The sequence below is a fragment of the Populus trichocarpa genome, chromosome 14, assembly GCF_000002775.5.
Source record: "Populus trichocarpa isolate Nisqually-1 chromosome 14, P.trichocarpa_v4.1, whole genome shotgun sequence".
NCBI lineage: Eukaryota > Viridiplantae > Streptophyta > Magnoliopsida > Malpighiales > Salicaceae > Populus > Populus trichocarpa.
In genome coordinates this window covers 2,941,780-2,966,808 of record NC_037298.2, presented here as the reverse complement: position 1 = coordinate 2,966,808, position 25,029 = coordinate 2,941,780, and the positions used below count along the sequence as shown (strand labels likewise).

Sequence of the window (25,029 nt, the reverse complement as noted above, 5' to 3'; positions counted from 1 at the left end):
TGTTAGGTGAGGTTTTAAAATATGATTTATATTATTTTCAAACAACTTGAAACTTGTACATGCTCACATTACCTTGTACTTAATTTCTATCAAATAAATAGAGATGATGAGATTCGAACTCGTGACCGCTTGGTCATCAAGGCTCTGATACCATATCAAAGAACCATCTCAACCCAATAGCTTGAGCTATTAGATGAGGTCCCATGATATGATTTATATTATTCTCTAACACATCCCCTTAAAGCTTTTGGGCTTGAAACTTGCACATGTTCACAATACATTATGCTTAATTTTTTTCAAATAAATAAGAATAATGAGATTCGAACTTGAAACCACTTAGTCATCAAGGCTCTAATATAATGTTAAAGAACTATTTTAACTAAAAAATTTAAGTTATTAAATAAAATTTCAAGATATAATTTATATTATTTTCTAACAAAAATACATATTATCACCGGCTCTGATGTTTTTGAAAGAATATCAAACGTATTATGCAAGGTGCTCCGGGAATTCTATTTCCTCCACGGAACTCCTAGACAATGGTGTGATAGCAACCGAGTTTTGGTACGTAACGAAAATGACAAAATGGTTCATCTGAAGCTCGAAGAACTGGAGGGAAATTACGGGAGTGTGAGAAATATTATTTCTGTGACAGGGGCCCCATCTGAAAATACACTTGAAATAATTGACGACATGGATGTTTGTTGAATGTTCCATAAGCTCCATGCCGACAAAGATGATGATGATGATGTGCACTTCCGTACATCCACAATGCTTGATCACAAGGAAAAAGGGGGTGTCTTTACGAATACAAACAAAGAAAGCCTCGAAAATTGCGTAGGCATAGGTAATTTCAAGCTTAGTATTTAACTATCTTGTTTCGGAGGATTGGCATGTTGCATTCGCTAAGCAATTTCTGTCATTTAAAAAAAGGGGCATGCCGTACTATGCCATCCTCTGGACGTTGAAAGGAACTAAAACAAGTGATGGTCCACTGGGTCCCCTTGGAAATGACGTTGCTTCCTTCCTTTTGTAATTGCAGCACGTAGGTAGGATGATTTTGCTTAACAATCAATGATGTTTATGGAGACAATGTGAAGAGTCCTTGGTTTTCCAGATGCGGAAGAACTGCTGTGCAACTTTGTGCGCCAGCACTAAGAAAGAAAATATTTTTAATTTGAGTCATTGCTGCCATTAATGTTCTGATATGGTACAGCTGCCTGTTTATAAATCTCTGATTACTATTATGCTGCTATGCCGCGTGTCATCAGTTTAATTTGATACAATATTTCAATAATTATTGGAAAAAAAAAAAACATTAGTCAGAAATGTAGACGAAAACCGTGATTGGTTGGTGCAGTTGGTCCTCGTATTATTACTTGTTGCTGCAATGGTCCCTATCAGGATCGGGGTGACCAATTAAAAAGAGTGCATGGAGAAGAAATTAAATAAACAGCTTCTCAGATTCACAATGGGCAAAATAACTTTTTGTTAATGCAACAAAAATATAACTTGGAAAATAACTATGCATTAATTCCCAAGCAATGATCTCGTTTTCTTCCTAACAGTGCTTATGGAAAGTACAATATTTTAATTCAAAGAAATTCCCTTTTGCTGCCTTCTTATGTTCCTGTAAGAGTCGAAACTCCAAGCTGTAATCAGAAACAATACACAAAAACTATTTCCCTGACCAGAAATATGCTTTATTTTGGAAGGTGGCATCATCTGTATATGCAAAGCAGAAATTTTGTGCACCATCTGTTCTTTTGGCGGCAAGGCTAACTGTCACTTGAAATTTTTTGGACAGAAGTTGGTGGTGGTGGCCGGCGGATCTTCACAGGCAAATGGAATCGTCTTATAGCAAATGGAGCTTTCATAATCATTCGAACCATTCCCTTATCTCCCCCCTCCATTTCTACGCCATCTGGATGTTCACGTTTTATATTACTAATTCTTTATTCTTCTATCTTATTTTGTCCATTTCAAACTGATTTTGATAGGGTCAATATATTCTTGTTGGATTATAGTATATATATATATAATTATACCTTTAAGGTCATGCAGGCAACATATTTGCACCATTTTAGACCTGAAGAATCTTGGGTTTAAGTCAAGGTTCAAAGGGTCCTTAAAGAATATTTGATTGTTTGCATTGCAAAGGTATGAATCTGTTATTTCTCCTTTTGGCATGGGGCTTTTTGGTGTGATTATATGCTAGTAGGAATTACTTAGTAGTTAATGCACATAAATGTGTTTGAATTTTCTTGTTTAATTGCATATTAATTTTCTTGAGGTTGCAGTTTCATTTTTGTTTAATGTCTCTCTTTCTTTCCCCATATTGGCTCTGCTTAAGCTGTGTTTGTTCCAAAATTATAGCCGTTTTCTTTGTTTTTCCTTTCTATTTGTTTTGATTTTTTATGGGATCATAATTTAGAAAACTGAAGGAATTTGCTCTATGAAATCATAAAGTTAAGCAAGTCAAGTGGGATTTTTAGCTTCAGTAGGGAGAGAATGTCATTGCGATCTGATGTGAAGTGTTTGGCAGTGCAGAATCTCTTTCAAGGACCATCATCTTAGGTGGGGAGTAAAAGCTGAAGGATATAAAAGATGGTTGAGAATTCGATTGCCCTTGATGCCATTAACAAGGAAGCTGTAGATCTGGTATGTTCTTTATTGTAAAATGATACGTGTTTAATTATACTTCTTAAGAGAAGGAAAAGGAGAAGAGAAAATAGGAATAGGGTTGTTCTTTGATGCTTACGTTGAATGTCTTGTACCATGCCACTGTTTGGTAAAAATGAAAATGGCTTCATGCAGGAAAATATACCCCTTGAAGAAGTTTTCGACAATCTCAAGTGTACAAGAGAAGGTCTGACCGCTAATGAAGTTCGAGAGAGGTTGGATTTGTTTGGGTACAATAAACTTGAAGAGAAAAAGGTTGGAAGCGAAATGTTCATCATTGCATCATTTTTAATCTGTGTTTTATGTGATTTTTGATGATTTATTTGTTCCTTATTCTGCAGGAAAGTAAGCTACTGAAGTTTTTGGGATTTATGTGGAATCCACTGTCATGGGTCATGGAAGCTGCAGCAATCATGGCCATTGGTCTTGCACATGGAGGGGTAATTAAATCTATATCTTAATCCATTTATCATGCATTTGCAGTGTAATTTGACGATCGGTATAGGAACTTGAATCAAGAGATGGTTGATTTGTATCAGAGGTGGCGTAGATTTTGATAAAGCCTTCTTTTGCAGAACAAGAGTGCAGACTATCATGATTTTGTTGGCATCATCACCTTGCTTATAATCAATTCAACCATCAGTTTTATAGAGGAAAACAATGCTGGCAATGCAGCTGCTGCTCTTATGGCTCGGTTGGCCCCGAAAGCTAAGGTCTACAAACGCTAGTTCCCTTTTATTTGTATTTTCCATTATCCTATCGCCGCTTGGATTGACTTCTATCTCCACTTACCAGGTTCTACGTGATGGAAGATGGAGTGAAGAAGAAGCTTCGGTGTTGGTTCCTGGGGATATTGTTAGCATAAAACTTGGTGATATTATTCCTGCCGATGCACGTCTTTTGGAAGGAGATCCTTTAAAGATTGACCAGGTAGTTATTGACTACAACAGTATGAGCATACAAGTACATAATTTTAGTGGGTAAAAATTGAGTTGTAGGATCTCTGTTCATGCCTCTTCGAGTATGTGATGAGAGAGTAAACTGCTTTAAGTGAAACTTCGAACGTTTACCTTTGGTTTTCAAATATTGTAATTGCAGTCTGCTCTTACCGGAGAATCACTTCCAGTAACCAAGAGTCCTGGTGACGGAGTTTATTCAGGTTCAACATGCAAGCAGGGTGAAATTGAAGCAGTTGTCATTGCAACTGGAGTTCATACTTTCTTTGGCAAGGCAGCTCATCTTGTTGAGAACACTACACATGTTGGACATTTCCAAAAGGTTCGTTAAGAGCTTTATGACTCTCTGTATAATAGCAAAAAATGAGGCTATATGAGAAGAAGTTTCTTAATCTCATGCCTGAGTTCTGAAACATTTCCAAGAACAGATATTGTCGTTATCAATCTTAACCTTTTTTTAAAGTGAAAACCATGGTAGTACTGTTTCCACACAAGTAGGTAACCAGTTAAATTTGTGTGATGGCTCCAGGTTTTAACAGCAATTGGAAACTTCTGCATTTGCTCAATTGCAGCTGGGATGGTTATTGAGATCATCGTGATATATGGGATTCAAGAGAGGGGATACCGAGTTGGCATTGATAATCTACTTGTCCTGTTAATTGGTGGGATCCCAATTGCAATGCCCACTGTTCTGTCAGTTACAATGGCTATTGGTTCGCATCGCCTGTCTCAGCAGGTTTGTGGAATCTTATCCAAAGAATTTTTTTATTAGCTACAAAACCATTCATTTAATTTAAAGAGTCCTGATTGATGATGAGACAGTTGAAAGAGTACTCGAATAACAGCCATCTATGTCTTCCACAGGGTGCTATAACAAAGAGAATGACTGCCATTGAAGAAATGGCTGGAATGGATGTCCTTTGCAGTGATAAAACAGGCACATTGACTCTTAACAAGCTTACAGTGGACAAAAATATGATTGAGGTTGTACTCTTGATTTCTCTATGCTCAACTTATGATAGCTTGGATTAAAAAATAGTAGACAGACTCACAGGAAAAAGAAAAGAAAAAAAAAAGAAACTGGAACTGGCTCTACTACAGTCACTAAATTCTATAAACCAAAGGACCATTTAGTTCACTTCTACGGGCTTCCATCAGAGGAAGATGAATCCACGCAGACAAACTAACGATGCATGATGCTCCTAGAATTAACGTGTGCTAAAAAGGCTTCTTCTGCATAAGATCTTGCATGTCAGAGATGAATGAAAGAGTTGGTTGTGTAAAAGAAAAGGGAAACCATGATCCTTCTTACTTTACTTCCTTCCACTCAACAAACGCAGAGAATTAACTGCTTAAAAGGCCATCCAAAGAATCTTTCCTATTCTAACAATGATATATGGTATAGAAATTACTTTGATCTAAAGCATTATCCATGCTCTTGCAGGTTTTTGCCAAAGGTGTTGACAAGGATATGGTTGTGCTTATGGCTGCAAGAGCGTCTAGATTAGAGAACCAAGATGCTATTGATTGTGCAATTGTTTCAATGTTGGCAGACCCTAAGGAGGTATTTCATTATATTTTTTTTAATGTTGGGCTTCTCATTTCATTGATTCTAGAATTTCTTCAAGAGTCAAAATGTTAATGTTACGAAGTTAGTTTGTGGATTTCAATACTTTGATGAGCTATCTACTAACAATTTCTTGGGGTTTAGTGTCTGAAGATAGTTTTTGACTTGCACATGAAAACCCCATATGGGCATTTTCTGCAGGGCTTACATTTACAGTTTGTGTAACTGATCCCGGCTTTCCCTATGAATTTTGACAAACCCTTGTTATGTATTCTGTAATTGTTTGTAAGGCACGAGCTGGCATTCAAGAAGTTCACTTTCTTCCATTTAATCCAACTGACAAAAGGACTGCTCTTACATACATAGACGCTGCTGGGAAAATGCACAGAGTCAGCAAAGGTGCACCAGAACAGGTAGAACATAAAATATCAAGAATACAAGAATAACCAGTTAACCATAATATGCAACATCTGACATCTTTAGTATTTATGCTGCGTAGATTCTTCATCTGGCACACAACAAAACAGAAATCGAGCGAAGGGTACATTCAATAATTGACAAATTTGCAGAACGCGGGCTAAGATCCCTTGCAGTTGCTCGCCAGGTGACTGCTGAAATCTTGATGCTCTAATACATGCATGTTATATGTTCTTCTCTGTGCACCTTTTGAAACAATGAAGTACCTTTCTTCTCTAGGGAGTGCCTGCTGGTACAAAGGACAGTCCAGGTGGACCCTGGGAATTTGTTGGGCTTCTCCCACTCTTTGACCCTCCACGCCACGACAGTGCTGAAACAATTAGACGAGCACTGGATCTTGGTGTCAGTGTTAAAATGATTACAGGTAGAGGCTCTAATATTACCAACATTTAAGTGTGATTCTTGTCCTTTATTTCACCTATAATTCCTGTTTAATGATTTTGTTTTCTTTTATCTTTTGATTATCAAAGTTTGAGGAAACAAAATAAGAAAATTGCATGTCAGGCTTTAGATGTATCTCAGTTAAACTTTGTTATTAAATTTACAGTATACACTTAAACTGTGATTTCATCTAATGAAAATCTCTCTTTAGGTGACCAACTCGCAATTGCCAAGGAAACAGGAAGGAGGCTTGGGATGGGCACAAATATGTACCCATCTTCATCCCTGCTCGGTGAAGGCAAAGATGATGCAGTTGGAGGACTTCCAATTGATGAGCTCATTGAGAAAGCTGATGGTTTTGCTGGTGTCTTCCCCGGTATGTCATCAGTCATATTTTAAAGACAATAACTGTATAACAGTGCTTGTTTTTATGATTCCTATTCCATTTTTCTCTTTTGCAGAACATAAATATGAGATTGTGAGGAGACTACAAGCTAGAAAGCATATATGTGGAATGACTGGTGATGGAGTGAACGATGCCCCTGCCTTAAAGAAAGCTGACATTGGAATTGCTGTAGCAGATTCAACAGACGCTGCCCGTAGTGCTTCTGATATAGTTCTGACTGAACCTGGGCTGAGTGTAATCATTAGTGCTGTCTTAACAAGCCGTGCAATCTTCCAGAGAATGAAAAATTATACAGTAAGCTTACACTCTTTCAACACCAAATATATTCACGGTTTGATCAAACTAGGAGTGAAAACTTGATGTTCTGATTATGAATCCATATTTTTTTATTTGACAGATATATGCTGTGTCTATCACTATTCGTATAGTGGTAAGCTTCCCTTGAAAACTACAATGTTACAAATGAAAATGTGTAAAATGTATCCTACCTCTGGCTTGTCTCATTTGGAATGGCTTTTGCGCAACAGCTAGGGTTTATGTTGCTGACTGTCTTCTGGAAATTTGACTTCCCTCCTTTCATGGTTCTTGTCATTGCCATTCTCAATGATGGTTAGCATTATTAGCTTCTCTGCCTCTAGTTATTTATCAAGTGTTATAAATTCCTTTTTTTTTGTCATTATTATCTCTCTTGCTTGTTGTTTGATTTAAGTTTTTGCTTCCAGGTACCATCATGACCATATCCAAGGACAGAGTCAAGCCTTCTCCCCTCCCTGACAGTTGGAAGCTCAGTGAAATTTTTGCTACTGGTGTTGTTCTTGGTAGTTACCTGGCTCTAATGTCTGTCGTCTTCTTCTGGTTAGCTTATGAAACTAACTTCTTCCCGGTAATTCCCCTCTTTCGTTAGCTAGCATTCATCTCATTTACTGTAGAATTCTGCTGGTCTCTGAAGTTTTCCTCTCAGTATAAAGAGCACATACATGCCATATTGAGATTGAGAAATGACTATAATTACTTCGTGAGAAAGCTACGAATTATTTTACCAGTTCAACCTCTTGATCTCTTTTAGTTCCTGATTTTTTTTTTCTCTTGGCAGGAACATTTTAATGTGAGGGACTTCAACCAGCACCATTTTAACATGACGGATGAAAAAATTGCCAATCAACTTAAAGAACAATTGGCATCTGCTGTGTATCTTCAAGTCAGCACCATTAGTCAGGCCTTGATATTCGTGACTCGCTCCCGGAGCTGGTCATTCCGGGAACGTCCAGGCCTTCTGCTTGTTTCTGCCTTCATTATTGCCCAACTGGTATGGGATATGTCATTTCATAGTTTTATAATCTGATATATGTTATGAAGTGAACTTGTAAAGTGTCACAAGGAACAATGATTAGAACTTGCTGGATTCCCCACCAACTTTTCTCGGGGGAAAGAAACCATCTCTCTTACCAATGCCCACAAAAACATTTCTTGCATTAGGTTATAGCCATCAGAGTATTTAACAAAACATTTCATTTTTTACGAGTAAGAATCCAAGGATGGGGAAGGGGGCACTGAAAAACGATAAGCATCCGTCTAAACTTCTTTAACTTCCTTGTTTTTGTTAGAAAAATGGGTAGCCTCTGCTGCTATATATATATGCCTCATAGCATGTCCACTAGCATTTACTCTACACCTACTGTTTTCCTCAAAGGAGCCTTTAGTCTCGTCAGTGGTAGTTATGACTGCTTTAATCTTTGCAGATTGCAACCGTCATCTCTGCTACTGCAACCTGGAAATTTGCTGGAATCAGAAGTATTGGTTGGGGCTGGACAGCCGTCATTTGGGTGTACAATATATTGACTTACTTTCTGCTGGATCCTATCAAATTCGCTGTCCGATACGCTCTAAGTGGAAGAGCCTGGAATAATATTATAGACCAAAGGGTGAGTAAATTCTGACACTAATGCTAAATATCCTTAATTATATCAACAATATTGTATAATATTAGCCAGTCACTTCCGAATTTGTTCACTGTTGTGAACAACTTGTGAGTGGTTACTTCTACAGGTCCTTGCAAACTTCAAAATGCATTTCATGATTCGTTTTTCTTTTCAATTTTTGTAGACTGCTTTTACCAACAAAAAGGACTTTGGGAAGGAAGCTCGTTCGGCAGCATGGGCAGCTGAGCAGCGAACACTACATGGCCTTCAGTCCGCTGAGACAAAAATGTTTTCCGAGAGAAATACCTTCAGAGACATCAATCTCATGGCAGAAGAAGCGAAAAGGCGAGCAGAAATTGCAAGGTTAGTTCGTCTTCTACTGGAACACACCACCATGCACATCTGTGTCAAAAGAATATCCATGTCTGTGACTTGCTTAAAGGATAGAGAACTTAATTTTGATGGCCACCACAAGTCCTTAAGATGACAAGAGTTTCATCACGGCTGGATAATCTTGGTCTTGATTCCGTGTTTTGATTGTGCAGGGTGAGAGAGCTTCATACACTGAAAGGCAAGGTTGAGTCATTTGCCAAGCTAAGGGGCTTGGATATTGATTCCATGAATCAGCATTACACAGTGTAAAAATATGTTGATGGAGATCATATCGCTCTTCAGTAGATCTTCTCCCCTTTTCCTTTATCCACTCTTCTTTTGTTATGGATATGGCGACTTATACAATATGGTCTTGTATGCTTAACATGATTTGTTACTTTATGAAAATAATTTGATTAAATTATGCGTTTATTTTACCATGCCATGGCATTTCCTGGTTTCTCTTATTCGCCTTTATATATATATATATATACTCATCAATCCCTTCCGTAATACAAATAGTAGGTCTTATAAAGACTCCTAATTTTTAAACTGATATATAATAGCCTTGAAAGAGTGAGTTTTCAGTTAAATCCGTATGATATTAATTAACTCGATTAAATTTAGATTATTCAACATCAAGAAAAAATTAAATATTGGTATTTTAATAAAAATAATTAATTCAGTAATTTACAAGTCCAATTATTTTTCTAAACCACTTTTTAAATTAATTTAACAGCTATAATACGACTCAAATGAGATATATTTTTATAATAAGATCAACTTTCAACTTATATATGATATTTGAGTTATTTAAATTTACAGATGTTCACTTTAACTATAATTTTGAAAACGTTTTCGATTGTGATTTTTTTAAGTGTTTTTTATTTTAAAATATATTAAAATAATATTTTTTAATTTTTAATTTTTATATTAGTATATCAAATAAAAAAATATTTGAAAAAATTAATTTTTTTAAAAATAAAAATAAAATTGAATTTTGTTTCCAAAAACATTAAAAATAAAAAATAAACAAGTTCTTAGTCCACCTTAATTACCTGGCCGAAGCAAAGTAGGCCTCAATAGACTACGGGCTTCCTTGAAAAAGAAAAATATACTATGGACTGAGCCTGGGAGTCTATAAATGGACAACAGGTCCAGTTTGTCTTAAATCGTGACTTCAAAATCAAAATGCAGACGGCTACCATATATTTGCAGAACCTCTCGATTCAAAAGCAAAGAAGAAGAAACAAGAATTTGGATGATAAGGTGGAGAGAAGAGAAAAGCTAAAGACATATTTTCTTTTGGTGCTAAAGCTAAATTGGTGATATTTATTGATTCAAATTATGCAATGCTAGACCAGAAGCAGCAACAAGGTATTCTTTGGAGTCCAATGGAAAGAGAGTGCCTGTTTCTTCTTCAACGATGCAGGACAAGAAAAACCCTCTTGCAAATCCACGCTCTCATTCTTCGGAACGCCATTGATGCTAATGTTAACATTCTTACTAAATTCATAACCACATGTGGGCAGCTCTCTAGTACCCGTCATGCTCGCCACTTGTTCGATAATAGGTCTCACAGAGGTGACACCTTCCTTTGCAATTCTATGATAAAATCTCATGTGGTTATGCGCCAATTAGCTGATGCTTTCACTCTTTATAAAGATCTTAGGCGAGAAACATGTTTTGTGCCTGATAATTTCACTTTTACTGTATTGGCGAAGTGTTGTGCTTTGAGGATGGCTGTTTGGGAAGGTTTAGAGACGCATGGTCATGTTGTGAAAATTGGGTTTTGCTTTGATATGTATGTGTCAACGGCATTGGTGGATATGTACGCAAAGTTTGGGAATTTGGGTTTGGCAAGGAAGGTGTTTAATGATATGCCTGATAGAAGTTTAGTGTCGTGGACTGCGCTTATTGGTGGGTATGTGAGGCGCGGGGATATGGGCAATGCGTGGTTTCTATTTAAGCTGATGCCTGGGAGAGATTCTGCGGCATTTAATCTTCTGATTGATGGATATGTTAAAGTGGGAGATATGGAATCTGCGAGGAGTTTGTTTGATGAGATGCCGGAAAGGAATGTGATTTCTTGGACCAGTATGATTTATGGGTACTGTAATAATGGTGATGTTTTATCTGCTAGGTTTTTGTTTGATGCTATGCCGGAGAAGAACCTTGTCTCTTGGAATGCGATGATTGGTGGATACTGTCAGAATAAGCAACCCCATGAAGCCTTAAAATTGTTTCGCGAGTTGCAGTCAAGCACGGTGTTTGAACCAAATGAAGTAACAGTTGTAAGCATTCTTCCAGCTATCGCTACTTTGGGTGCTCTGGAATTGGGTGAATGGGTACATCGATTTGTTCAGAGGAAGAAACTTGATGCTGCAGTCAATGTCTGTACTTCACTTGTCGATATGTATTTAAAATGTGGAGAAATATCAAAAGCAAGAAAAGTTTTTAGCGAGATCCCTAAAAAGGAAACGGCTACCTGGAATGCTTTGATAAATGGATTTGCAATGAATGGGCTTGCTAGTGAAGCACTGGAGGCATTTTCGGAGATGCAACAGGAAGGAATTAAGCCAAATGACATTACCATGACTGGTGTTTTATCTGCTTGCAGCCATGGTGGTTTGGTAGAGGAAGGGAAAGGACAGTTTAAAGCCATGATCGAATCTGGGCTTAGCCCAAAAATTGAGCATTATGGATGCTTAGTTGATTTATTAGGGAGGGCAGGGTGCTTAGACGAAGCTGAGAATTTGATTAAAAGCATGCCTTTTGAGGCTAATGGAATAATTCTGAGCTCCTTTTCATTTGCCTGTGGATTCTCCAACGATGTTACTAGAGCGCAGAGAGTACTAAATCAGGCTGTCAATATGGAGCCAGGTAACAATGGAATCTATGTCATGATGAGGAACTTATATGCCATGGAGGAGCGGTGGAAAGATGTGAAAGAAATTAATGGATTGATGAGGAGAAGGGGGGCAAAGAAGGAGGTTGGTAGTAGTGCTATAGAAGTTGATAGTAGGGTTTCAGAGTTCATATCTGGGGGGATAGCTCACCCACAATTGGATGTTATAGAGTCTGTCATAGGTCAATTGTGGATACACATGAGGGATAGTGTGGTTGCTCAAACTCCATAACTGAAGTGCCAGGAGTGTTTCCTTATATTCACTCACGAATTTTACTTGTGTACTCCCACGAGGAGGGGCTGATAACCTGCATATATCAACCATAGCTGAAGAACTAGACTCACTGTTGGGATTTTGAAAAATCATTGGGAGCCAAGTGTTAATGCAATTTCATCAGAGATAAGAAGTCCAAGTGTATTGAATGCTTAAACAGAGAATTTCTGGATGGGGGAAAATGAAATGATTTATCCTTCACAAGAACTATCAGGCGACGAATCGCACCTAGGGAAGTGATTTTGCCAATGGACAAGACTCTAAAGTATTTTATTACTGAACGCAGGACCGCTAGCTTAAAAGCTCAGTGAACTGTTTTACTCCCTTGTTTCTGCTTTTGTCACTAACACCTAACAGAAAATAAATACAAGAAGTCATCATAACAACTCTACATCCATTTCATTCAAAAAAAAAAAAAGGAAACCAGACTTCCTACTACTGAATTGCCAAAAAGAGAAAAACTAGTACAACCAAGTTATATCAAATCGGAAACACTTGCTGGTTATTTTTTACTCGTAATGTGCAAAATATACATATGTTTTTATTCTTTTTACATTATGCTTTGAATGTATTTTAAGTTTATTTGAGCTCATTGAAAGTAATTTTATGAGTTTGGCATGTCTAAAAGACTTGGTGTATTAATTGCTAAAAGATAAGAAATTTTGCATTTTATGTTTCGGACCTTGATTTTCTGATAGGGTTTTCACCAAGTGGAGTTACAGAATGGGAACGTGGATTAATCAAAGTTGAACTACACATATCCAGCTTTCTAGGAAGGTATTATGGGAAGAAATCCGATCTCATTTATATCTCTAATTAGACTTGCAAAATCAGGTCAGAATTCTATTTGCAGCAGAATTTTCTGCTTTCACATTAGATATTCAAACGGGCATGTCTTGAGTTTCAAATATCAAAATTAGACGATTTAAAATCTCAAATTCATCTACATGTCAAGAGATACAACTTTTATGAAGGGCTCCAGGTCAAATAAAATCGTTTTCAAGATGAAAATCCTGATGCAAGCTGGATGATAGGTTTTGTCTCCTGATCTTATAAAAAACTAACAAGATGAGAGTCCTACCGTTTAAAGCAAATCTGATGAGATCAAATAGATACTCTCTACAACTTATAACCTCCTAGTCTTTAGCCTTGATATCTTATCATGAAAGTTGCCTCTTAAAATTAAAAAAAAGAGGAGATCAACGTGCCAAAAAGAGGGAAAAAAAATCTTTGCCACTGAAATTTTTAGAGAGTTCATCTTTGCTGTTATAATTTTCAAAAATCATGAGTAATGAATTCTTAATTTTGGTTAAAGGAGAATATATATCATCTCTATTATCATGTTGTGAGAAGTAATGTTATCATTATAATTCTTTAATATTCAAATACTTATTTTTTTTTATTTCAAAATTATGACATTGATTTCTATTTGAACTGAATTGTTTTGAGATGACATGTATGCTTTCTAGTTTCTTTCAATCTGTAATTGTTATTAAGGACTAGAGTTGGAAGCAAAAGAATTATTTTAATTGTTGCAACTCTAATCTTAATTTATTAAGAAAGAATAAGTTAAGTTAAATTGTCAAGCTTTTGAACAACTGTTTAATATAAATTTGACACTTTGCTCTTAAAGCTACTGCCAAATGAATGGGAATTTCTTTTTAATATTAAATTCTTTTTAATATTAAATTCGTTTGATGGTAAAAAATTGATTAGAAATGTGTGTCTAATTAATTTGCTAATAGTCTCCTCGATTCCCCTTAATTTTAGGAGATATAAATTTACTTACTTGACTTGAAAGAACATTTATTTTTACTTTGATGATTAACAGATTTATAGGAATGGATGTGTGAACCATTTAAACTGAGTTAACAACATATCAATTTATTAATTTTATGTTTAGAATTTTATTTTTTTAATTATTCAAATCCTCATGTTTTATTTATTTTAGTTTCTTATAGGAAGATTAAGCAAAAATTTTCTTGGATTCAATCTGGTTTCACGATCATACTATAAATTTAGTTTATCTATTATAATAAAGTTGAAATTATATGTTGAAGGTTCGACGATCGAACAATTTGCTCTGCCTTTCCTGAAATGCTAGAACATCTTTACAATAAGACTAGGATTTCCTTTTATAATCAAAATGATTACACAAATGACAAGTAATATCATTGTAAACAGATGACATATATAAAGTAGGAAGGAATTCCCAGTTTGACACAAACCATATCCTTGGTCTTCATAATCAGTCATAACCGGTCATTCTGAACAGTCATGCCATATCAAGATACATCCTCTTGATCTTCTAATTCCAAGCTCTGTACAGCTTCCATGCATCCCCCAACAGTGCACTGTACTTTCCCCCAAAACATGAAAGAAATCACCAATAAGAAATTTGAAACATTATGAAAAGAAAAGCATAGTTATATTGGATTAAGAAGTAGCTAATTTAACAATTTGTTTTGTGCTATTGTCACATGATCAAGTTTTTCCTTGGTCGAGACTCAATTTTCCATGCAAGTCATCCATTCCTCTTATTTGCCTTAAATGAATCGTCCTAGCAACATAAATTTGTTTCTTACAGGAGTTTCTTGCATTTTCACAGGATGTAGATTCCTCCCCAAGCTTAACAACGAGATCAATAATACAAGAAATTCAGCATACAAGGAATGGTTCGCTAGTTTAGAGAACTTAGTTTTAATCGTGGTGAGTTACTTCTGTCAAACACATTTCTATCTGAGTCGATCTTATTTTATCTCGAATCTTTTATGCTAACTGTCTTCGTCTTTTCTATCCAAAGACACTAACCAAATGCTACCTTATTGGGTTTCCTTTACATCTTTCGATTTCGGTAATCATCTTAACTTACTGATCCCTATCAGTTTGAGCAAAGACAGTTTCAGCACCGAAGAAAATCTCCAGGTTTGGATGCAATCCTGATGAATCCTTCGATAATGTATTTCTAGCACAAGAGGTAATATTTACAATCTTACTCTAATTTAAGTTACACATCTTCGACTGTCTGAACTTTGTTGCATGTCTTAAGTTAATTTTTATTTTCTTTTAATTCTAATCATTGTTAGCTTTTAATTCTCTAACTCGCTCTACGCCTTATAGACTCGGGCATACATTGAAGACTGGATCGGATTGAAAACATTGGATGAAGCTGGAAAAGTTAAACTCATCAACGTGTCCAGGGGACATCTTGATATCTCTCAAACTGATATGAAGAAATACATATTACCTTACTTGGAGGAACAAGCACTACCCCTACTCAGCAAATGATAAAAGAAGCTTCATCTTATAGATGGCTTTCAACAATCAAGAACTTCTTCATGGAGCTAGCTGGACGCACTGAGGATCAGCATTTACTGCATATTCTGCTGTAGGCTCAGAACTCTTATCACCACCATCATAAATCAAAGAAAAAGGAAAATGATCAGTAGAAGTATATGTTCATTCTTCATAATGAATATCTATCCATTTATTTTATTTCTCATTCATTTTTCTTTTCCTAAAACTCTCTTGGATATCATTCTATTGAACTTCTATTTTCTATCAAAAAAAAAAAATTCTTTATTCTTTCGAGTAGAAGGGATTAAATATAATGTTTCTTTCCAAATATGAGTTGATGATACAAATTGAAAGAAACAAAATGTTCTTGCACATCTCGTTCACAAAACTCTTACTAATCAAAAGAAAAATGATATTAACTATTATATTATTTTTTTGCACAAATTTCTTACTTATAGTTCATTAAACCACCAATCCAGTGATTATGAAGCACTTTCCTCAAAAATAAAAAAATCAAGTCCCAGACCTGAAATTCACTCTCCCAAAGCTATTGTTTTTTTAAAAAAACTATTTTCCATAACACCAGGAAGAAAAGAATTGGTCAGAGCCTCGTCAAATCTCAAACAGTTCAAATATCATTAAATGGAAAATGTCGCAATGAATACAGATTATATAAAAAAAAATGTTTTATGTACTTTGTTTCTAGATCAAACCCCAACCAAAAGTACTTACAGTATAACTACAAGGAATTGTTACATAAGAGGACAAAAATAACCCAAACTCAACTAAACCACCTCTAAATACCTTAAAAAAAAAGGCAGGGAAAGAGGAGAAAGAATTAAGTTAAGCAGACTTGCTTCAGGAAGTTGTTTGGCTCCTTTATATAGAGATTACAAAGCAGAATACATTCTATTCCACTGGGTAAGAAGGGAAGCTTGGAACTCGATGTCTATTAGCTTCCATCAGCTAGGCTAAGATTGTTTTCATATCGAAGATTCTATATGGTGGTACTCAAGATTGCGCAGTACAATTCTTGCAAAGATTTTGGCTTCAAGTGGTGCAGTTGCTGCAGCAGCTGCAGGTCGCAGGACACGTGCAGCTCCAGCACTCTGCATGAGACTCGCATGGTGCAAAGCATGCCGTCCACCAGGAATGGTAAACTGCAATTGAAGGATTAAATTCACACAAAAGAGAATTAAACTTACCCAATCAAATATTCAGTGGAAAAATAGAACTGATAATGAACTCAACCAACTTGGAGCTTTCATTTTTAAGAGTCTCTATGAGCAAGATTACCTGGAGAAGAGCGAACGCAGCACAAGCCTTTAGTATAGAAGAAGGATTCCGTAGCATGGCAACAAATCTTCCAATTTCAGCTCCACTGAGGCCATACAAGGAAGAAAGCGAGAAGAAAAAATTTTACTCAGGTTTATCGCAACAAAATGGTGTGAAACCACACTCATAAATAGGAGTATTATGGTAAATTAAAGAACCAGTCAGCACTATAAATTTGAAGTCATTCATGAGATGGGTGAACAATTATGGGAAACACGAGATGGGTGGCCAAGTCAATTGACACCATCTGTGCAGCCCAAACTTTAAGAAAAGAGGAGTGTGATAAAGAGTGTCGATTTATGTATGATGGCCTTCGTGCGAGAGAAGACCTCCAGGAAATTAGATGCAAGTTTGAGTATAGAAGTCACACAAAATCAGCATCATCTACATGTATTCAACAAATTCAACCACAATCATAACTGATTTACACTAACAAGCAAGCATAATTGCAAAGCAGCTAACTGCAAATTCAAACATCAGCATATACTGTTCTTAATTCATGCAACTTAAGCTGCAAAATAAAGCAAATGATTGTATTGGAATGGTAATAAATGTATGTAAGCCCGACATGCAACTTAAGCTGCAAAATAAAGCAAATGATTGTATTGGAATGGTAATAAATGTATGTAAGCCCGACATGCAAGTGTGCATGTATGTGCATAAGAGAGAGGCACCTGCATCGCAGATGTCCTGCTTCTTGAATACGAGCTCTCTCAGTTACTTGTGCTAGTGCTGCTGGAGCTGATGATGCAGCAGCGGTGGCAAATGCTTGGGGATCAGAAAATGTAAGGACAAAAGCTTCAATGTGCTTCAAAGCCATCCTTCTAGCTCCATCTAAATTCGCACTCTTTGAAGTGCTTTCTGTTAAAGTTCCTATTGGTGCAACTTCATCCATTCTGCATAAGAAAAAAAAACAATATAAAATTTTAACCAAAATGCAGGAATATTTTATACGTTGTCCATGCAACTGCAAGGGAGATTGGATAAGTACCTCCTGTCAAACATATAGGCCAATGCTAATGCTGCCATGAAGCGAGCCATCTTCGATGCAGATGAAGAACATAGATCAACAAGTGCAGGAACCCCTCCTTCCTCCACTATACGAAGAGCATTTCCTGGATTAAAAGCAAGATTCCAGAGAGCTCCTGCGGCGGTTTCATGAACATCCTAGAAGAGAAAACATACACTAAGGTTGACCAGGGTTTTATTGAAAGCAAGAAACATATGGGAATTTTTCAAGTTTCAAGCAGTAGCAAACTTGTTGGGGGCTCTGATTATAGATGCCAACATATGTTGAAGTTACATTAAAAAATGATGATGATTTTCCTAAAGTCAGAAATGTTTAATAATGACTAGGAAATTCAGACATTGGCTAATGGGAGAATGAAAGACTGACCTCGGTCTCAGAGCGTGCCAGAGCAATCAGAGGCACAACACCTCCTTCTCGTCCAATAGCAATGCTAATATAGACCAAAAAATAAATGGTTAGCACTAATATAAAACCTAAGATTAAGAATAGAAAACCTTCATTTCATAGAGAATACATAGGTTTATTTTCTTACAAAAGAACAAGATCAAGAAAAAATAACATAAAATTGCAAGATAAAAATGATGACAACAGACATTTGTATGGTCAAAGTGCATAAAGTACAAAAATATTTTATTCAGCTATAAAAGTACATGTTCAACATTTTGATGATTCAGAGATGCCACGCTTATCTATCTTTATAATGACTAAATACTGTTAGTATGGAGAGATACTTTTCAACGTTCTTACTTTGGCTATTTGTGCCTAACATTCTATGCTAAAAAATAATCATCATGCGTCATGTGGGAAATTACAAAAGCATTTTCTCAAACGATATGCAGCATACCACCAGCTGGCTGCGGCCAATATCCCTCTACCTTTCACAACTCACAGGGGAGAGAATTCTCTGGTTTGAAGAATTCCCTATACAAGTGCGAGGAAACTACCCTGTGGCTGGGCTTCAGTTGATGGTTGCAAACAAAAACATATACATATTTCCTTGGTACATGAAGTCATATCTTGCAATCTGTAATACACGATAAAATGAGATCCAAAAAAATGAACCAATGGATTTACCTGTTGGCTTCTGACACTGACAATCCCCAGAGAGCTCCAGCAGCCCTCTCTTGAAGACCTGGAGAGGCATTTCCACAAGATTGTGCAAGGGCTACCTGAGCACACCACATAAAATGAAACCTTCAATACATGTATGGTGGAACTTCCTACCACAGAAGACACCATTGGTCATCAAAAGAAATCAGGAAAAATCATAAAACCAAGAAACAAAAGTATAATTGTTGCTGCTAAAGTCATTGGCCATTAGCCCACAGAACAAAGCAAAAACATAAAAAGGATTTTCCACCTCTGAAAGTAAAACTTTAGCGATGAATAAATGTTTCCCATAAAACTTGGACCAAGCACGAGTCAGTATAAAGGATGCTATGAATGGCAGTTAACGCATAATAAATGTAGACAATGAGCATCAAAAACATAAAATACACCTGGCTCGATCAGCTAAACCATTCATGTCTACTGACTCTCATGTATATTGGTTTAATTAAACTATAATAATTACCAAATCAGTTCAAACTAGACCGAGAGAGACAGGCAAAGGTGGTAATGTGATAATAAGAAGGTTTTTTTTTCCCTGAACTAGTATAAGAAGTATGAAAAGCAGTTCCTTGCTCAAGAAAAAATCAATAAAGTGATCATGTGTGACTCTCAGGGATTCTGGGAAAGAGAAAAAGGTAAAGGACTGAAAGAGGAACCCTGAATACAAGATGCTGAATTACAATTTTTAAGCAAGCACATTTATTATACTTATTTTTGCAATGTGAGCTTGGCTTCAAAAAGACAGTCTACCCTTTTGGAAGTGTTTTTGCTCTCACGGGAGGTGGATAATTTTACTACATGGCCGTAGCTTTCAGTTTCCAAACACTTCATCTCAGAATGATGAACAACATCTTGCCTTGCAAATCAAACTCTATACTGTGGAAAGCTCCAATAGTGAATATTCAATTAATGTACAAGCAAGTGAGAGAAAACAAAATAAACAGAGCCTATCTCTAAAAAGTCAATTTATTTGATCGATCAACTAGCTAGGATGCCTTATATAGGCAGCAACGATATTCCACATGGGGAAACTTAATCCTAATAAGAGCAGAAAAAACAAAGCATGGAAAGCCCTAATAAAATGAAATCGACAAAACTCATAATCCAAATAGGAAACCAAATCCAACAAGGACAGAAGAAACACTTTAATAAAGCTAATTAGTACTAGCTATAAAATAAATAATTTCTAAACACTACTAAAACATTGAATGGTTAAATATTAACCCTAAAAGTTTTCCTTCATTCTCCATCACTTCCATATTTATAATGTGTTGTCTTCAACAAAGAAAAAGCCATGGGTCATGCACAAGTCATTAATGTTGTGTCTTTAAATTGATATTTGAGTGATGAGGAATCCATCATCTAGCTAGTCGTTGAAATGCTAACTAAGAGGCACCTTGTTCTCTCAAACAAGCACATTATAAAAAGTACTTTCAATGAAGAACTTTCCTCTTGTGTGCCAATGCTACCATGAATCTCGCAGACTAACAACACTTGAAGGTAGCAAGTAAATATATTACCAAGGCCTCAACACCACCAGCTGCTGCAATTGCTTCTCGGTTTCTGTCATCAAATGATAAGTTCCACAATGCACCAGCAGCTTCCTGCCTGTTTAACAAGCAATTAAAATACTACATTTCAGATAAAATATTGAATGCGTGCGCATATAAAGAGTCATGGCTTATGGATTTCTAAACTACAGTTGGCCCAACGAATACAGCTCCTTTACCACAGGCATTAGAAACAATGATTCCGAACACTAAAGTTCAATAAATTTAAGGTGATTAAGCTGCAAGAACAGAATGTTACAGGGTTGAACTAAATATAATTTTCAAATATGTTGAGCAGACACAAATTTTTTCCTAAAACATAATTCAAACAACTAAAGTTTCAAACACAAAAAATCACACCCTATAAAAGGATGGAAACAATTACAGTCCAGGTACTTCCTTTTACCTTTCTTTCCCAATAAGGAAAACAAACTAAAAGGTAAGCTACATCATATAAAAAGAAAAGGGCGACCATCTAGGTTAAGTTAGCAAGCAGTGGGATGAAATAAGAAACTCGAAAAGCATTGAAAAAAAAATAAGTTGCCATCAAGAAGAGTTTTCATTGACTCTTCAATCCTTGGTGATGACTGGGAAAAAAAAAGATTGTGGAAACTGCAGTCCAAGACAAAATCTCCATAAAGGAAAAAAATAATTAAGATTATGCAATAATTAAGGAAGAAACTAAAATCATATCTGGAACTTTTTATTATCTTTTGTTCTTATCAGAGGTAAACAGACAGGTAGAGGGAAATTGTTACCTTCTGGTGCTTAAGAAATTGCTATTAGAATGGGATAAGGTTATTATCAATAGATTGTATCCAGATAAAACATTTCAATAGCAGGAAGAAAGCAGCAAAGAATAATTAGATAATGACAAGTATTTGACAGATACAAAAAAAAAGACAAAAAAGAGCTTAGATGAGGGATACAGAATACAGATTTGTAAAGGAATTACCTGACACCTTCATGGAGTGAACGTGTGAGTTGAACAAGGGCTTCAAGAGCACCTGCTTCTTGTCCAACAGCAGCATTGTTAGTATTGCTATCTCCATGAGCAGCCAAGTTAGCCAAGGCACGAGCAGCCTAGCATTACGAAGATACATTAATAATTCACAACAGATCAATTTCACACTGAAAAAATCTTTCAAAGAAATAATTAGCGGAAAATAAATAGGACCCTTAAAATTTCAAATTTCAAATTAGGAACCTCCTTATTGAAGTCGTTCAGTCATAGCACAGCAAACCATAAAGGAATAGCAAAGGCATTTCAATATGGAGTACATGTGAGCCTTAGTTTCAAGCACCATGATTAAGGATATACAAGTCACCAGAACCTGAACCATATGAGGTTATTTTCAAAGCCAAAAACACCATGATCATGAACATTTGATGGCTCTTTGCCACATTCTTTTCTGAAAAGTTCAAAAATTTTGATAATTATATGTAGCTGAGATTATAACTTGGTCGAGCTGTCATGTTGAATAAAACAACAGTGCAAGAAGAAGAAAATTAAAAAGTATATATTAAGAGCAAATAAATTCTAATTCAAACATGTAGCCTCCAAGCTACAGTAAAATGATCAGTGTCTCCTGTCCAGATCTTAGTATGCACCTTCTTTTCACATAACATATCTCCTAATAATAGAAAATAGCACACCTGCTCTTGTACTCCCTCAAACTTGCAATTACGAGCAAGCATCACCAAAGCATGTACACCACCTGCCAATGCAACCTCCATGCTGCACTTGTCATCAGCCGCCAAATTTGCCAAAGCACCAGCTGCACGTTCCTGGACACAGAAAAATTGGAAACAAATTCAAAATATTGTCATACTATATTTACTTGAATCTAACACAAGTAATGCACATGCAGGGAAAAACTTTCATATGCTAAGAACATAGAACGGGATATTAAAGACTGCACCAGAACTCCATCGCCACCAGAGAACCATTTGAATATAAGGTCAACCAGAGCTTTGACTCCACCAGCCTCAGCAATGGCACCCTGTCAATAATTTTAAAATTACCAAAATTAGAAGTTTAGGACATATGTCTTCTGATAATAAAATAAAGAAAAGCAAAATATTAAACCTTGTGCTCTTCTCCGACTGAAAGATTCCAAAGCCCTCCAGCAGCCTCTTCAGCAACCAGCCTGTTCATGGAACTTGCCAACCCAGCAAGGATTTGGATTCCTCCTTCTTCTGCAACAGCTTTTGCAACATTTGCATTTACGGACAAGTTTGCTATTGCCTGTATCATTAACAACTTAGAATATTCATCCAGATCCATGTTTTCAAGTGAAAATCAAGATCAAATTGAGACATGAAATCAATAGTCTTCACAGAAGAGAGAAAATATAAGAAGAATAAGAAAGCGGGATGTAGTATATCAAATTAAACTATTTGGGAGACTGGATTATGGTAAAAAATTATAAAAATCTTTTGGGTGAACAGTAATCGAGCTATAATCAGCGCTGCTGCACATCCAATGAAGAAATTCACCTTAGCAGCCTCTGACTGAAGACCTTCCCTCCAAGATTTTGCAAGGTTTAGAAGAAGACGTATGCCGCCATCTCGCATAACTGCTTCAGCCCTTCCACAATCTATGCTAGCATTTTCATCATCAATGACCACAAAAGTCGCAAGTCCTGTGGCCGCCCTTTCTTGAACTTCCTCCTGTGAGCTCTGCATTAAACTAAGTAATATTGTTGCACCTTGCTTGAGCCAGAAAGCATCCAAACCTTGTGGATTACTCTCAGCGGTACGCAAAAGAGTATGGGATAGGATCCATTCTAGCCAAGTCATGATTTCATCTAAGTTCTTGTCCTTGGTCTTTAAATTCCTCCAATCCAAAAGGACATTTTTCCCCGTCTTTGTAGTATCGGCAAATAAAGAAGCTAGTCCTTTAAAAATGTCGGTGAAAAGGGCTAGTAACAATTTACCTTTGTATTTATTCACACTGAAGCTATTGTCTTCTTCAAGAACCGGGCAATTCATTGCACACAAAACCTTCAAGCTAGGTGATAATGACAACAATCTAGAAACTGCACTTGGACCAATATCTGTTCTTGAAACATCCAAACCGATCAGTTTAGGCAGCTTGTGCCAAAGATGTGAGACCACACCCCACTTCATATTTGATGTCCCTGCAACTGAGAGGAAAAGAACAGATACTACATTACCCAATGCTACTTCATCAACCTTTAGACAGTCCAATAACCCAATATCAATCAAATTCGGACAATGCTTAGCTAAAGCATTGATGACTTCAGCAGAAACATCCCTTAATCCAGACAGCCGAAGTTTCTTTAGTTTCGGACAGCAAAAGGCTGTTGCTTTAATAGCATCGCTACTTATCCTCTCACAGAAGTCTGGCCCAAGTTGGAGGGTTTCAAGTGCCTCATGCCGAGCAACAATCATAGAAAGAGTTGCGTCCGTTATTTTCCTACAGTAATCACCACTTATTTCACGCAAATTCCTTGCTTGAAGATGTATTATTGCATCAGCACACTCTGCTCCACGAAACCGAAGCTTCTGAAGATTCACACACCTAGAAGCAAGTGAAACTGCCATCCCAGGATCACATTTGTGGGCACGAAGATCCAATGAAGTCCACAAGCACGAAGAGAGACCTAAAACCCTCCATATCTTACACGTTGATGACAAGCTTGCACGGTCACGATAATTCAAACAAGAAAATAACTGAATGACAGTATCATCTGGCAAGCTAGTCCAATCAACGTCCTCATTACTATCCGGACACAAATCCGCATCTCCAATTTCAGGGTTACCAGGTACTCCCACCTTCTCCTTACTCTTCTTTGCCACTTTTCGCCGCACCCTACGATTCATATCCCAATCAAGCCACCAATCCCCAGTACTTTGCACGCACCTCAAAACACCTCGACCCTATAGCCAATGAAAAGACAGGCGAAAACCCATTAACATAAACCCTTTAAACTTGAAACCCAAAGCACAAACACACCAATTTCTCACCTCTAAAACCCTAGTCCACAAACAAGTAGACACAGAATGCTGAATTGCTTATACGAATCTTAAAAGATTGAAAATTTGTAATATATAACCCAACACCATCAAAACCAAGAATAATAAAGCATTATATACAATAAAATCAATGGTTTAACCGAACCTGGGTAGCTTGGACTTTTGATTGTTTAAGACTGAACCCCCGAAAGATTGAAGCTTTCTTGTGGATTAAATCAGTTAGCTTCTCTTAAGGTAACTGCATTCAATAAAGGGTCAATGAAGATTCAATGAGTTATAAAAGAGATACAGAATTGAGGAAAAGAGGCAGAAAATTCAGGTGGCAAAATAAGGGAGAAGAGAAAGGAAGCCCTCAAGAAGGCTTGTATGCCTCTACTCTTTTCTTCTTTTTTTTATTTATTAGGCAATTTGAGAGAGAAAGAGAGAGTCTTTGTGGTTTGTGGGGGGATAAAAATGGGATTGGGATTGAATTACTTCACTGTAATGAGGTTGTGATGGGTCAGGAAAGGGAGGATGGCATGGATGTTACAGCTCATATTCACCTCCATTGCATCATATAGTTTTTCTTTTTTTTCTTTTTTTTCCTCTGATTAACTATTTATTAGAACAAAAATATGTAATCATCATATCAGGTGTCAAGTTTGTTTTGGTAAGATAAGATATCCACAATTGATTTTATTTTTTTTTCTTTTATAGAGGAGAGTAAGTATGATAGTTAAAGGTATGTTTTTTACTCTATTAAAATAGGTATACAAAAGTGAAA

The 25,029-nt window shown here is 36.4% G+C and overlaps 3 protein-coding genes across 4 annotated transcripts; 2 read left to right on the top strand and 1 right to left on the bottom strand.

Annotated features, from left to right (window-relative positions):
• The first annotated feature begins 1,453 nt into the window (after window positions 1–1,453).
• LOC18105052 (plasma membrane ATPase 1) lies at window positions 1,454–9,200 on the top strand. Its single transcript, XM_006375062.3, has 22 exons — window positions 1,454–2,160; window positions 2,551–2,661; window positions 2,818–2,937; window positions 3,024–3,122; window positions 3,258–3,395; window positions 3,478–3,612; window positions 3,781–3,960; window positions 4,168–4,374; window positions 4,503–4,622; window positions 5,083–5,202; window positions 5,496–5,618; window positions 5,705–5,809; window positions 5,902–6,046; window positions 6,275–6,439; window positions 6,525–6,763; window positions 6,867–6,899; window positions 6,997–7,078; window positions 7,192–7,352; window positions 7,563–7,775; window positions 8,209–8,391; window positions 8,573–8,751; window positions 8,934–9,200. The coding sequence occupies exons 2-22, from the start codon at window positions 2,608–2,610 to the stop codon at window positions 9,028–9,030; spliced, it is 2,898 nt and encodes a 965-aa protein (XP_006375124.3). The 5' UTR covers window positions 1,454–2,160; window positions 2,551–2,607; the 3' UTR covers window positions 9,031–9,200.
• Window positions 9,201–9,937: 737 nt separating this feature from the next.
• LOC18105051 (pentatricopeptide repeat-containing protein At2g44880) lies at window positions 9,938–12,328 on the top strand. Its single transcript, XM_024584303.2, has one exon. The coding sequence runs from the start codon at window positions 10,113–10,115 to the stop codon at window positions 11,898–11,900; it is 1,788 nt and encodes a 595-aa protein (XP_024440071.1). The 5' UTR covers window positions 9,938–10,112; the 3' UTR covers window positions 11,901–12,328.
• Window positions 12,329–15,853: 3,525 nt separating this feature from the next.
• On the bottom strand, window positions 15,854–24,832 carry LOC18105049 (protein ARABIDILLO 1). 2 transcript variants are annotated; one of them, XM_006375059.3, is made up of 13 exons: window positions 24,412–24,832; window positions 22,764–24,170; window positions 22,354–22,512; window positions 22,187–22,267; window positions 21,921–22,052; window positions 21,220–21,347; window positions 20,235–20,322; window positions 18,679–18,773; window positions 17,971–18,034; window positions 17,566–17,741; window positions 17,249–17,470; window positions 16,536–16,620; window positions 15,854–16,399 (listed from the first exon to the last, which is right to left on the bottom strand). In XM_006375059.3, the coding sequence occupies exons 2-13, from the start codon at window positions 24,111–24,113 to the stop codon at window positions 16,223–16,225; spliced, it is 2,757 nt and encodes a 918-aa protein (XP_006375121.3). In that variant the 5' UTR covers window positions 24,114–24,170; window positions 24,412–24,832; the 3' UTR covers window positions 15,854–16,222. The 2 variants fall into 2 exon arrangements, with proteins under 2 accessions (XP_006375121.3, XP_024441028.2); XM_024585260.2 differs by lacking the exon at window positions 24,412–24,832 and adding an exon at window positions 24,258–24,396.
• Between the last annotated feature and the right edge of the window lie 197 nt (window positions 24,833–25,029).

What these genes read in the sequence shown, in the direction of transcription:
- LOC18105051 (XM_024584303.2), top strand. Translation starts at nt 10,113, where the DNA reads ATGCTAGACCAGAAGCAGCAACAAGGTATTCTTTGGAGTCCAATGGAA.
- LOC18105049 (XM_006375059.3), bottom strand. Translation starts at nt 24,113, where the DNA reads ATGAATCGTAGGGTGCGGCGAAAAGTGGCAAAGAAGAGTAAGGAGAAG. An exon ending in CTGGTGGTGTTGAGGCCTTG is followed by an intron (nt 18,774 to 20,234) that starts GTAATATATTTA and finishes TGGTGTGCTCAG; the next exon opens with GTAGCCCTTGCACAATCTTG. An exon ending in TGGCACGCTCTGAGACCGAG is followed by an intron (nt 17,742 to 17,970) that starts GTCAGTCTTTCA and finishes TTTCTCTTCTAG; the next exon opens with GATGTTCATGAAACCGCCGC.
- LOC18105052 (XM_006375062.3), top strand. Translation starts at nt 2,608, where the DNA reads ATGGTTGAGAATTCGATTGCCCTTGATGCCATTAACAAGGAAGCTGTA. An exon ending in TTTTGCTGGTGTCTTCCCCG is followed by an intron (nt 6,440 to 6,524) that starts GTATGTCATCAG and finishes TCTCTTTTGCAG; the next exon opens with AACATAAATATGAGATTGTG. An exon ending in AGGCGAGCAGAAATTGCAAG is followed by an intron (nt 8,752 to 8,933) that starts GTTAGTTCGTCT and finishes TTGATTGTGCAG; the next exon opens with GGTGAGAGAGCTTCATACAC.